Below are 14,653 nucleotides of genomic sequence, written 5' to 3'. Positions count from 1 at the left end.
TTCAAAGTCCCTTAAATCACCTTTCTTCCTCATTCCGATGCTCGGTTTGAACAGCAGCAGATCATCTTGACCAGAGCTGCGTCCGAAACTGCATACTTCCATACTATATAGTACGCTAAAATCAGTATGCGAGCCGAGTAGTATGTCCGAATTCATAGAATTCGAAAAACAGTATGCGAGAAGTACCCGGATGACTTACTACTTCCGGCGAGATTCTAGAGTGCGCATCCCATGCACGCTGCGCTATCCCATGATGCCCCGCGAGCAAATTAATGAATGAGATTAAAGCGATGCAATTGACGCAAGCAGGTCACGTGACCATGACAAAATGGCGGATGTAGTACGTCTGAATTACATTCATACTTTTCACATTCATACTGTATAGAATGTACTTTTCTAACGGCCGAGTACGTTTAAATTCAAATGCAGTACCTACTGAGTAGGCGGTTTTGGACGCAGCCCATGTCTATAGCCTAAATGCATTGAGTTGCCGCCACGTGATTGGCTAATTAGACATTTGCTTTAACGAGCCGTCGGACAGGTGTATCTAATAAAGTGCTTAATTAACTTAACCTTAATCAAGCCTTTAAATGTCACTTCAAGCTGAATACTAGTATATTGAAAAATATTTAGTCAAATATTATGTGCTGTCATCATGGCAAAGATACTAACTCTGACTTCAACTGTTTATCTGAACCGTGCATTGTGTAAGGTCGGATTTTCAGTCCATTTTCTTATCGCTGTAATAAAATATGAAACTGGAATTGCTTGCAGCTTTTTATATCCATGTGAAAAGCGTCTTTCCCAGATGAGGTTTGATAAGGCTGGCTTCATAATGGAGTCGATCTGGAGTCGCGGTGTTAAAGCTTCATTTATCTACTGAGGCAGACAGAAAAGCGGCCTGACTCTATAATACCGACGCCAGGAGAAAATAATAATCACACAGAGCGTTAGATGTCATGGACACTTAATGATATTTGTTATTAACGTTAACACAACCTTGACTTTAGGGGTTCTGTTTCATGACACAAGTCATTTTATTTCATGCTAATTATATATTTCATGATATGGTCATTTAAATTGGAAGTAACAAAAAGGATTATATAATAAATTAAATGAAACAATCGCTTGAAATGTGACCTACTGTATTATGCCACTGTGCGTGAATGGAATAGGCCAGGGGTGGCCAACCCTGTTCCTGGAGAGCCACCTTCCTGCAGATTTCAGTTGCTACCCATATCAAACACACCTGAACCAATTAATTAGGACCTGATCACCATGTGATAATTACAGGCAGGTGTGTTTGATATGGGTTGTAACTGAAATCTGCAGGAAGGTGGCTCTCCAGAACCAGGGTTGGCCACCACTGGAATAGGCCATAATGGGGATAACTACTGTAATACTAGAACACAGCCTTGAGCTCTGCTTCTAAATACAGCTCTAGATGTGAAGCTCAAAACACACAAGTTTGTGGATTATGGATATGAGTTTTGTCTGATCTCACTTTTTAAAATCAATAGCAGCTAATGTCTCCATTCTGACCTTAACTTGGTGTTTTCTGTGTCTATTTACAGGGTAATGGCGTTTGGCATGATGCCGTCACTCCGTCATCAGTCACGTCTCCTATAGAGGGAACAAACAGCATTCACTCAGATACCTCTAACTGACCTGTTCCCCAAACCGGATAACCCACAGCAGCCCACAAAATCTCCAGCGATAACTAATGGAGCAGACCTAAAACTGCACTTTGACCAAAAGAGAACCACACTGCAAAAATGAACCCAGGATTAATGGCTCCAGTTTTCTTTCCAGAACTGGTGATACCTCACCAAACATCACCAACATGTACGATTGTGCAAACGAGGGACACTTTTCTCATAATCTTTGTGAACATTTTGGATAATATATATTATGGTTTGAATTGACTTGTAAAGTTGTTTTCTTGCACACTGGTAAAAAAAGATTAGTTGATTTTACTTTACTTAATGTGAGTAAACCCATTGCGATTAAATCGATTTGTTGACTTTACTTTTAAAAGCAAGTAAACCTGTTGCTTTTTCAGTAATTAATTGACTTCACTTTAAAAAGTGAGTAAACTTGTTGCTTGTATAGTAAATAGATGACTTTATTTTAAAAAGTCAGTAACCGCTTTTATAGTAATTAGATGACTAGTAAACTCTTTTAAAGCAATAGGTTGACATTACTTTAAAAATTGAGTAAACTTTTTTAAAGCGATCAGCTGACTTTACTTAAAGTGAGTAAACTTTGAAAGCGATTAGTTAACTACTTAAAGTGAGAAAACTCTTAAAGTGATTAGTTGACTTTACTTTAAAAATTAAGTAAACTAAGCAATTACTTGAATTTAAAAAGTGAGTAAACTTTAAAAAAGCAATTCATTGACTTTTAAAGCAAGTAAAACTGTTTTATAGTGATTAATTGACTTGCGAGTTAAAGCAATTAGTTGACTTTACTTAAGGTGAAATAACTCACTTAAAGCAATTAGTTGAATTTACTTAAGGTGAAATAACTCACTTAAAGCAATTAGTTGAATTTACTTCAGGTAAATTAACTCTTTTAAAGTGATTAGTTGAAAATTCTTAAAAAGTGAGTAAATGTGTTGTTTTTAAATTGATTCGATGACTTCAATTTTTAAAAAGTAAACTCTTTTAAAGCGATGAGTTGACTACTTAAAGTGAGTAAACTCTTTTAAAGCGATGAGTTGACTACTTAAAGTGAGTAAACTCTTTTAAAGCGATTAGTTAACTTTACTTTAAAAATTGAGTAAACTCTTTTAAAGCGATTAGTTGAATTTACTTTAAAAATTGAATAAACTCTTTTAAAAGCGATTAGTTGACTTTACTTTAAAAATTGAGTAAACTCTTTTAAAATCGATTACTTGAAATTTAAAAGGGAGTAAACTTTTAAAGCAATTAATTGACTTTTAAAGCAAGTAAAACTGTTTTATAGTGAAAATTGACTTGTGAGTTAAAGCAATTAGTTGAATTTACTTCAGGTAAATTAACTCTTTTAAAGTGATTAGTTGAATATTCTTAAAAATTGAGTAAATGTGTTGTTTTAAATTGATTCGATGACTTCAATTTTAAACTTTTAAAGCGGTGAGTTGACTTTACTTAAAGTGTGTAAACTTTAAAGCGATTAGTTAACTTTACTTAAAAATTGAGTAAACTCTTTTAAAGCGATTAGTTCACTTTACTTAAAGTGAGTAAACTATTTTAAAGCAATTAATTGCCTGTAACAGCAAGTAAACCTGTTTTATAGTGACTCATTGACTTGTAAGTTAAATCAATTAGTTGACTTTACTTCATTACTGAAGTAAACTTTATTACTTTACTGAATTAACTCTTTTAAAGTGCTTAATTGACTTTACTTAAAGTGGGAAAACTCTTTTAAAGCTATTAGTTGACTTTACTTTAAAAATTGAGTGAACTCTTTTAAAAGCAATTACTTGAATTTTAAAAGGGAGTAAACTTTTAAAGCAATTGATTTACTTTACAGCAAGTAAACCTGTTTTATAGTGATTAATTGACTTGTGAGTTAAAGAAATTAGCTGACTTTACTTCAGGTGAATGAACTCTTTTAAAGTGATTAGGTGACTTCACTTAAAGTGAGTCAGTTAACTCTTTAAAGCGATTAGGTGAATAATCTTAAAAAGTGAGTAAATTTGTTGTTTTTAAACTGATTAGATGACTTCAATTAAAAAAAATTAAAGGTAAAAGCAATTAGTTGACTTTACTTGAAAAAGCGAGTTCTTTTAAAGTGATTAGTTAAATTTACTTTTAAAAAGTGAGTAAACCTGTCAGTTTTAAATTTATTAGTTGACTTTACTTTAAAAAGTGAGCAAACCCCCTTTTTTTGCAACTGGTCAACTTTACTTTTCAAAGTTAATAAACTCTTTTAAAGTGCTTAGTTGACTTCACTTTTGAAAAAGTGAATAACCTCTTTTAATGCATTAAGTTGACTTTACCTAAAGTGAGAAAAATGATTTAAAATAGGTTGAATTTCCTTAAAGCAAGTGCACTTTTAAAAATTGATTAGTTGACTTAAGTTAAATAAACTCTTTTAAAGAGATTGGTTGACTTTACTTAAAGCGAGTATCTTTTTTAAAGTGATTAGTTGATTTAAAGTGAGTGAAAATTGATTATATGACTATTTAAAGTGAATAGATTCTTTTAAAGCGATTAGTTGACTACATAAAGCAAGTAAACTCTTTAAAAGAGATTAGTTGACTTTACTAAAAGAGAATATACTCTTTTAAAGTGATTAATTGATTACTTAAAGTGAGAAAACTTTTTAAAATCAACTAGTTGACTTTACTTAAATGGAGTGAGCTCTTTTGAAGCAACTAGTTGACTTTATATATTAAAAAGCAAGTAAACCCATTGCCTTACAATTAAGTAAATAAAATATATGCATAACTACAAAATAAATAAGTCAACCTAACAATTTCAAGTTACATTGGATTTACCCACTTTTTAAAGTAAAATCAATTCGTCTCTTTTATTTTATTTTTAGGCAACAGGTTTAGTAGTATAATAACTGATCCCTTTTTACAGTGCACAGTACAGTATGTTGTTCGTATGTCAGATATTTTATTCATAGATCACCAAACTAATTTTTGAAATGGTATTTTTAATGATTTAACATGATCATTGATGTTATTGATTATAAATGTCATTGATATTTTAGAATTACCCAGACTTTGTTAAATCACAACATATGAAATAATACTGCAGTCATGCATATGCCAAATCATGTATTTATCATATTTATTATTTAAAAGTGGCTTCAGAGGTAAAATACTATTGATAATAAATGAATTGACTTCATGTGTATAATTTCAGGTAGCGTAAAAACAATGTTTTACTTAGAAATTGATAGTAAATTTGATTCAACGTTACAAAGAAATGGAAACTAGTGCGTTTGAATTAAACATGACATTGTAAAATTGAAACCGTGATATTAGTCCAGATTAGTTTATAATTCCTTGCTAAACAATGTTTTATTATGTCTATGGAGAAAATGCATGGGAATTTTACTTCTGAAGCCAATTGTTCAGCTCTATTATCACAGTCACAATTATTAACATCTGCAATATTTTATATGATCTACTTCGCTTTGCAATCCAAATATATGTATGATTTATTAAGCAAATAATCAAAGAATCAGCACACATACTGTATCTGTACATTAAACAAAGACCATTTTCGTTTGTTATTCTTTCAGTTCCTCACTCATGTTCTGTATGACAGTCTGTTCATTTTTCATTTAAATTACTTTCATTCATTCTTCAGTCGGGTATTATATAATTTGCATATGCATTTTAAGACACTGTCATATTTTAAAAATGATAAATGCTCTAACGTATTAACAGAATTTACACTGCGAGCAACTCTATGAAGAATAATTCATGTAATATGACTAGCTTTTGATAAAGGAAATACTTGTTGTTTCTGGCCAAAAATGGTGTTTCAATAAACATTTTCAATTGAGATTCTTTCTGCCTGTTTTATAAACTTCTCACACAAATGAACTGGTTTTCTATACGCATTACAAATGACTTGTGTTTGGTAGATGTTAATATGCAGTTTAATTTTTTAATTTTTCAGTGTATGTCGCTGTTCACTGAAGGATGAATATTATTCAACCCATTAATTACGTACCTCTATATACGTTTCTGGAGAGCGCCAAATACGTCCCAGGGGCTACGTTTTTTTGTTGTTGTTCTTGCAGTTTTAGTTTTTGCAAATCCACCAAAGGCCGCTTTTTCAGATCTCAAATTTCTCTCGCAAGTGCCGCTCGCGCCTGCTTTTCTCACATAAATCCACCAGAGGTTGCTGTTGACTGACGGATCGACTGACCCACCCTCTTCGCTCCCTAAACCCAACCCATAGTGTTTTAAAAAGCATCGATTGACCAGTGCCCACTCCGGGCACTAAACCCAACCGACAGTATTTTCAATAGCAGTCAAGAAAAACAAAAGCCCTCGATATATTTTACCACCTTTTTAGATTTTACCACATTCTTACCCTGTTATTTACTTGTTTATTTTGTTTTTTGCCTTTTGTTTTTGTCTCGCCTGCCTTCTGGAACCGTTCTTTGCCAGACTCGAACCCTGGTATCACTGTCAACTCAACTTTGTGTCTCAAGTCTGCCGAAATACGCAGCTAGCCACCGGACAAACTGGTAAAAAACAAGAAAGCCATCCATATGGAGGTAAGCGATCAGCTGGTAAGTGCGAAAAGCAACAGCATCATACCGCCTTGTAGCATTCGTTTTAAAGACGAAATGCAGCCATACATTTATCTGGCTACCTAATATGCGACCTCCAGAAATGTATATAGGGCTATATTTTCAGATTTTTTGCTTCTGTTCCTTTTTTGTTTTGGTTCATTTTTGTTACTAACAGGTTGTTAAAATACATATTAATACTTAAAAAGTACAAATGTGTACTGCATAATACCTTAAAGGTATAAAAGTGAACTTTAAAAGTACAAACTTCTACCCTAAATGTCCATCTGTATGGTACAAAAGTGTACCCAATGACAGATTTTATACCTTAATTTTCTGTGTGTGTGTGTCTTTTTTGCAGACTAGTACAGAGTAAACATCTAAAATATGCTTTTAAGTGTTGATTTTATTGCACTTCATCTATTTGTCTCTTGATTTGCTTAATAATACAAAGCCATTTTCTCAAAAACATTTTTTCTCCACTTTCATATACTAAACTTTTATTCTAGAGGTTTTTACTGAGAAGGTTAATCATTTACCCTCATTTACATAACATTTTATTTTAAAGAAAATTTGAAAATATATTGTTTAGGGTGATGACAGTATTTTCTGATTAGTAAAAGAAATTACATTCTCAATATTAACTAGTGGATTATTATCTGCCTATTATTAAGATACTATCTGTTGATTAGTATTTATAAAGCACATATTCTGCATGATCTTATTCTACTTCCCTAAACCTACCCAATGCCTAAACCCAACTACTACCTTGATAGCTATTAATCAGCAGCAAATCAGAAGTATACTGAGACAAAATCATAGTTAATGGTGTTTTACAAGGTAGTTAGGTAGTAGTAGTTTATTAATAGTAGGTTTATAAACAATTCTGACTTTTGTCCCCTCACACAATTCAGTTTTGAAATTCAGATATTTTTGCTCTTAGAACTGAAATTTTATTGTTTTGGCAAACATTTTTTCAAATTTACCACAAAATTTTGCAATTCAGAATTTTTTTTTATTTATTGTAAATGTACAATTTTATTACATTTAAATAATCAAATACAATTTTGATGTGATTATTATATTAAAACAACTTAACAATACTACAATATTACCTCCAAGTTTTACAATATTTGCTCCAAGACAATACCCTTTCTTTCCTTATTCCATCCATCGTTTTCCCTTATTTATTGTTATTGCAAGTTTATAACAAATCCAACAACCAACCAAACAACCGACCAACCAACCAACCAACCCAACAATCAACCAACAAACCCAACTACCAACCATCCAACCAACCCAACAACCAATCAAACAATAAATTAACAAATTATTTAATCAACAAACCCAACAACCAATCAACCAACAAACCCAACAACCAATCAACCAACAAACCCAACAACCAATCAACCAACAAACCCAACAACCAATCAACCAACAAACCCAACAACCAATCAACCAACAAACCCAACAACCAATCAACCAACAAACCCATCAATCAATCAATCAATCAATCAATCAATCAATCAATCAATCAATCAATCAATCAATCAATCAATCAATCAATCAATCAACCAACAAACCTAAAAACCAACCACCAAACAATCAACCAACAAACTCAAAAATCAACCAACCAACCCAACACCCAATCAACCAATTAATCAATCAATCAATCAAGCAAGCAAGCAAGCAATCAATCAATCAAGCAAGCAAGCAAGCAAGCAAGCAATCAATAAGCCAACCCAACTATCACCCAACTAACCAACCCACTAATAAATCATCCAATCAACCCAACAATATATATATATATAAAGTAGTTTAAGATCTTTTACTTGATCTTGTATTTGCAAAGTTATGATTTATTTTTTAAAATACTCACAACAATGAGGAAAGTTTATTGGCAGAAACAAGCTATTACAAGAAACAAGAAATATCCATTTAATAGTGATGCTTGCAAAGCCCCTAAAAGGTGTAGTTCACCCATAAATGAAAATGTGTTTACCATCTACTTGCACTCAAGTGGTTAAAACATTTATGAGTTTCTTTTTTTTCTGCTGAACACAAAAGAAGCAAACATTTAGAACAATGTTACAAACTGGTAACCACTGACTTCCATAGCATGATAAACAGATACTATGCAAGTCAAAGGTTACCCGTTTTACGACATTTTTCAAAGTCTCTTATTTTGTGTTTTTACACCGTGAAAAACACAAAACTGTTTTATGACAAGTAAATAAGCAAAAAATTACAGAATTGTCGTTTAAGTGTACTATCCCTATACATTTTTTTTAAAAAAGAACAAAGTAATTAAAGAAAGCCTAAAACATGTGCTGAGTATGATTAGTTAGCATCTACAAACACACCCACACACACACAACACAGAAGGCATCGTCAGCTTTGGCAAACGGAGCTTCATTAATAATTCCACCTGAGTGGCAATAAATCTGCGGTGGTTCTCGATGAAGCGGCAACACACGCTCATAAATCAGCCAGATTACAGGACGATATTTCACGATCTCACGTCTATTTCTGTCAGTCGAACTAATAGCCTGCGCCGATCCCTCACAGTGATAGCTCATGAATCCCAGATTTGTTTTCAAAATGTCAACGGTGCAATATGCAATCTCACTGACAGCGGCAAAATGCCCTTTAATTATTTATTTAGCCCCGTGCTGTCAGTGAAAGGGCTGAGGCTGAAGATGAGAGGTCAGAAAACGCGGCCGCTGCATTAATGACGGCTTTCCATGAAAAACAGCCGAGCGTTTCGCAGCTTATCAAGATCAAAACATCCGCCCGTGTCTCAGATTGCGTATTGATGAAATGTCTGCAGCGTATGATTCTTTGTGTGGCTTAATTGCAATTCACCAGCCTATTTAGAGGGAGAGATTTGTTTGTCTGTGTCGGCGTCAATTGAGCTCAAGTTGTTGCCCTTGTGAAATTATGTGCGGCAGTTTTGACAAGCCGCAAAATAACCTTTCGAGACTGCATTTGATCTACATTTACTACACAGCCGAGCAGTAAAGCAAGTCAACGATATCACAACTGACTTTATATCAGCAGCACACATCTTCTACAAAAATAAATAAATAAATAAATAAATAAATAAATAAATAAATAAATAAATGACTATCTTCATATTATTTTGATCAAAATTATTATTTATTATTTTGTCAAAGTGGATAATGTTCTTGCAGAAAATTAGCTGTATATTTTATGCATATTTGAAATGTATTTGTAGAAATTTACTGCTAGACAGCTAGCCAAACAACTTCAATCAATCAAGCAAGCAAGCAAGCAAGCAAGCAAGCAAGCAAGCAAGCAAGCAAACAAACAAACAAACAAACAAACAAACAAACAAACAAACAATCAACCAACCAGCCAATCCAATCAACCAACTGACCTACCCACTAATAAATGTTCCAATCAACCCAACAATCAACCAACCAACCAACCAATCAAGCAAGCAACTAATTAATCAATCAAACAATCAGCCAACCAATCAACCCACTAATAAAACATCCAAACATCCCAATAACCAAACAATCTACTAACCAACTCAACAACCAATCAATCAATTATTCAAACAATCAGCCAACCAACCAACCAATAAACTATCTAACCAAGCGAACAATCAACCAACCAACCAACCAATCCAACAATCAACCAATCAATAGACTAATCAATCAAACAACCACAAACCAACCAAAAACCCAACCAATCTATGTATCATTTAATCATTTAATCAATCAATCAATCAATCAATCAATCAATCAATCAATCAATCAACCAACTAATAAATAATTCAACCAACCCAGCAATCAATCAATCAATCAACCAACCAATCAATCAATCAATCAATCAATCAATCAATCAATCAATCAATCAATCAATCAATCAATCAATCAATCAATCAATCAATCAATCAATCAATCAATCAATCAATCAATCAATCAACCAATCAACCAATCAATCAACTAATCAACTAATCAATTATCCAACCAACTTAATCAACCATCCAGCCAATCAACCCACTAATAAATCATCCAATCAACCCAATAACCAATCAATCAATCAACCGACCAACTAACCAACCCAACAACCAATCAATCAATTATTCAAACAACCAGTCAACCAACCAATAGATTATCTAACTGACCCAGCAATAAACCAACTAACCAACCCAATAATCAATCAATCAATCAATCAATATACTAATAATTCAAACAACCAACAAAAAACCAATCAATCAATCAATCAATCAATCAATCAGTCAACCAATCAACCAACCAACCAACCCAACAACGGATCAATCAAACAAACAACCAAACAATCTATAAATGATTACCTTTAATCCTGCTCTGCTCTGATTGGTGACTTAATCCCAAAATTAAAATTTGACCCCTAAATTAACTCTGTTCTGATTAGTCAGTAAATCTTGCTCTGTTCTGATTGGCCATTAAATCTTACTCTGCTCTGATTGGTTAGTCAATCATTCTGCAATTGGTCAAATAATCCTACTCTGCTCTGACTGGTCAGTTAATCCGTCTCCAATTGGCAAATTAATTCTATTGGCCAGTAAATCTTACTGTGCTCAGATTGGTCAGTCAATCTTACTCTGTTCTGATTGGTCTGTCAATCATTCTCTGATTGCTCAATTAATCCTACTCTGCTCTGATTGGCCATTAAATCTAACTCTGTTCTGATTGGCTAGTCAATTCTTATCCGATTGATCAATTAATCCTACTCTGCTCTGATTGGCCATTAAATCTAACTCTGTTCTGATTGGCTAGTCAATTCTTATCCGATTGATCAATTAATCCTACTCTGCTCTGATTGGTCAGTAAATCTTACTCTGTTCTGGTTGGTCTGTCAATCATTCTCTAATTGCTCAATTAATCCTACTTTGCTTCGATCGGTCGATTAATCTTACTCTGCTCTGATTGGTTAGTCAATCCTTTTTCGATTGGTCGATTAATCATTCTCTGCTCTGATTGGTTAGTCAATTTTTCTCCGATTGGTCGATTAATCATACTCTGCTCTGATTGGTTAGTCAATCCTTTTCCAATTGGTCGAATAATCCTACTCTGCTCTGATTTGTTGATCAATCCTTTTCCAATTGGTTGATTGATTGTACTATGCTCTGATTGGTTATTCAATCCTCCTCCAATTGATTGATTAATCCTACTCTGCTCTGATTGGTTATTCAATCCTACTCCTTCTTGTCAATTAATCCTACTATGCTCTGATTGGTTAGTCAATCCTTCTCCGATCGGTCGATTAATCTTACTCTGCTCTGATTGGTTAGTCAATCCTTCTCCGATGGTTCGATTAATCTTACTCTGCTCTGATTGGTTAGCCAATCCTACTCTGATTGGTCGATTAATCATACTCTCCTCTGATTGGTTAGTCAAGTTTTCTTCGATTGGTCGATTAATCATACTCTGCTCTGATTGGTTAGTCAATCCTTTTCCGATTGGTCGATTAATTGTACTATGCTCTGATTGGTTATTCAATCCTCCTCCAATTGATCAATTAATCCTACTCTGCTCTGATTGGTTAGTCAATCCTACTCCGATTGGTCGATTAATCCTACTCTGCTCTGATTGGTTAGTCAATTCTTCTCCGATTGGTCGATAAATCTTACTCTGCCCTGATTGGTTAGTCAATTCTACTCCGATTGGTCGATTAATCCTACTCTGCTCTGATAGGTTAGTCAATCCTTCTCCTTCTCATCATTGATTCTGTTCTTATTTTGTTAATTCCTATAAAACAATCTTCAATATATAAACATGACTTGATTAAAACTATTTCTGAAGCACTTGTGCCTCATTTGTGTAACAAACACGAGTGATCCCTCAATTAACCCTGCTCTGATTGGTCAGTAAATATTACTCTTCTCCGGTTGGTCAGTAAATCCCTCTCTGATTGGTGATCCTGTTATTTTTCAGATTATTCCTCTTTGATATACAAATATGACTTGATTTTTATTTTTCTGATGCATCCATGCCTCAAAAACATAAAAATAAAATAAGATAAAAAATCAATAAAAAAGAAAGCGTGCACTATTACATTTCTAAGCAACTGGACCTTTTGTGTCAGAGCACGATAAGAAGGGAGAGCAGAAAATAAAGTCTGAAAAGTAAAGGGAATGTATGAGCTGAAGCTGATCCGCAGCCAGCAGGCATCATAAAGGCTATGCAAATCACAGCGCCCGTCTGCCTCGTTAATATTAAACATGGGTTATTAGACGGAGCAAAAGCCTGACCCCCGGAGCGGCTCAGCACACCTCCTGAATAATTAATGGCGTCTGATTATGTTAATCAGGAGCGTTTCAGGAAAGCTGGGGATTTGCTCGGGGTGTCGGATGACTCGTGCCGTGGGCTTTTCTTTTTATCTGCTGTCAACTCAATCTGTGTTACGCCACTACATGCATGCTTTTTTCCCTTCCTTTCTTTTTTTTCAGAATTTGATCCTGCAAGAAATGCTCCTACACTGTAAAACAAAATGTCTAAAAATGGCTTCAGTAAAAAGGCATAACCTGGTTAACCGTATCCGCTTGTTAAATGTGACGTCACATGAAACGGCTTCCAGGTATTTCATCCTTTGTATAGAATTTCTATAAAAAATTATACACTTCTGAGTTATCTCAAGAAAAACGCGATGGCTTCTTTGTGTCTGTCCATGATAAAGTTGCTAGTATTAGTGAGGATTTTAAGTTGCTATGTGAAGCTGATATATCAATTGCTGAAATAGAAGGTGTATTAAGATCTATGAAAAAAGGAAAATCTCCAGGTAATGGTGGTTTGTCTGTTGAATTTTATTTACATTTCTGGAATATTTTAAAGCAGCCTTTAATTTTTTGTTTAAAGAATGTATTAAAAAAACTGAAATGACACCCACAATGAAGCAGGGTCTTATTTCTTTAATTCCCAAATCAGATAAAGATAGGCTTTTAATTGAAAATTGGAGGCCGATTTCATTGTTAAACATAGATTATAAGCTATTTGCGACTCTTGCGATTCGTTTTAAATCTAGTCTTTACAGTATAATTGGTGAAAAAAATGGTTTCATGAATAATAGACATATCAGCTGTATAATAAGACTAGTACTTGATCTTACTGACTACTCAGAGCACTATAGGGAGACTCACCAAATAGTAATAATAAACGTTTACCAAGCGATATAATACTTTCACAAATCACAATCACAATATATACATCCATGCCCGCAAGACATTAGCAAATAAAAAATACCGGAAGTAAGTTATTTCCCGTTTGTGGTTAGTGAATATACGCACGTGTTGTCATTAATCTCCCTCTGTCTATAGGAACTTTTTACTTTGAAGGTGGAATGATTTCAGCCTCTGAGCTTGAGGTTCGAGGTTATTGGCTCAGCCTGGTTCGCAGTAATGTTAGGCTTACGCGTAGCGGAAAAGCAGCAAATAGATGAAACTAGCAGAAAGATAGGACAACAGCGAGATGGTGTGTGTGTGTGTGTGTGTGTGTGTATGTGTGTATGTGATGCAAAACCCTCTAAATCCATCAGGTCTTTTTTCCTGTAAATGAGCATTTTTGAGCATTTTCTATCAGGCTCCTCTGATTATGTTCAGAAGTTTAATTTTATATGTAATGATGAGGTTATTAGCTGGTTAATAAAATACCTTTTTTTTCCAAAAATGTCACTTAATGCTGCGTTCACACCAGACGCTGAACGCGCGTCAAGCGCGAGTGATTTACATGTTAAGTCAATGCAAACGCGCGAATAGACATCCTGTGGCACGATACACGCGAATGGCGTAGCGCAAATGACGTGAATTGCGCGAATGGCGCGGGACGAATTGAGCGTTTTTCGCGTTTGACGCGCTTAACGAGCGTTTCGCTCGAATCTCTCGAGTTCGAAAATCTGAACTTCAGCGGACATTTGCACCGCGTTAACCAATCAGAAGCTTGCTCTTGTGGGGGGCGTGATTGTGACGTAGAACCTGTTAATGGTGTCTCGGGGGAAATGCTCCAGGCGACACCGACAACAAAGTCATCAAACTGTGCTTGGCTCAGTTAGAAGCACCTCCGTGATCCAGGTTCAGTTTCTGGAGGAGTTTATGAGCTCACAGAGCTGGATGCACCTCTGAAAGGATGTAGTGGACTCAGACATGACCCTAAACGTATCGACGCTGTTTTTCAGCCTTCAAAAGTTTATCATACTCAGTTATGAGCATAGGATTTTTATGTCTATTTTTAAAAGTTATGTGCATCATGACATTTCCATCAACAATTTTTATGTATGTATCTAAAATGAGCATTAAAATAGGTGGGTGGAAACGTAAGGCTAAGGCAAGAAATACCGCTTTGTCTTTAAAAAAGGAGAGGAGACCATCAGAAACTCAGAGTTTAGAGAATAAAGTTAC

At 34.5% G+C, this 14,653-nt stretch overlaps 1 protein-coding gene and 1 long non-coding RNA gene across 14 annotated transcripts in view; one reads left to right on the top strand and one right to left on the bottom strand.

Moving 5' to 3' along the window:
• Nucleotides 1-5,512, top strand: part of pbx3a (pre-B-cell leukemia homeobox 3a) — a 108,526-nt gene extending 103,014 nt beyond the window's left edge. For 2 of the 13 annotated variants that reach the window (XR_015490782.1, XR_015490776.1), the window contains 3 exons: nucleotides 1,575-2,518; nucleotides 2,561-3,554; nucleotides 3,635-5,512. Coding sequence is in view for 2 of the 13 variants with exons in the window: in XM_087253233.1 (XP_087109359.1) it covers nucleotides 1,575-1,667 (93 nt within the window). In the remaining 11 variants the exon portion in view is untranslated. Of the gene's footprint in view, nucleotides 1-1,574 lie in introns of all 13 variants that reach the window. The other 11 variants (XR_015490778.1, XR_015490772.1, XR_015490777.1 and 8 more) reach the window with 6 other exon arrangements.
• The window catches only part of LOC147843815 (uncharacterized), a 103,962-nt gene that overhangs the window by 32,468 nt on the left and 56,841 nt on the right, over nucleotides 1-14,653 (bottom strand). The window lies entirely within an intron of this gene.

The sequence above is a fragment of the Danio rerio genome, chromosome 5 (assembly GCF_052040795.2).
Source record: "Danio rerio strain M-AB ecotype USA chromosome 5, GRCz13ab, whole genome shotgun sequence".
In the NCBI taxonomy this organism is placed as follows: Eukaryota; Metazoa; Chordata; class Actinopteri; order Cypriniformes; family Danionidae; genus Danio; species Danio rerio.
Note: the sequence above shows the minus strand (reverse complement) of the source record. Positions and strands in the feature narration are given on the sequence as shown.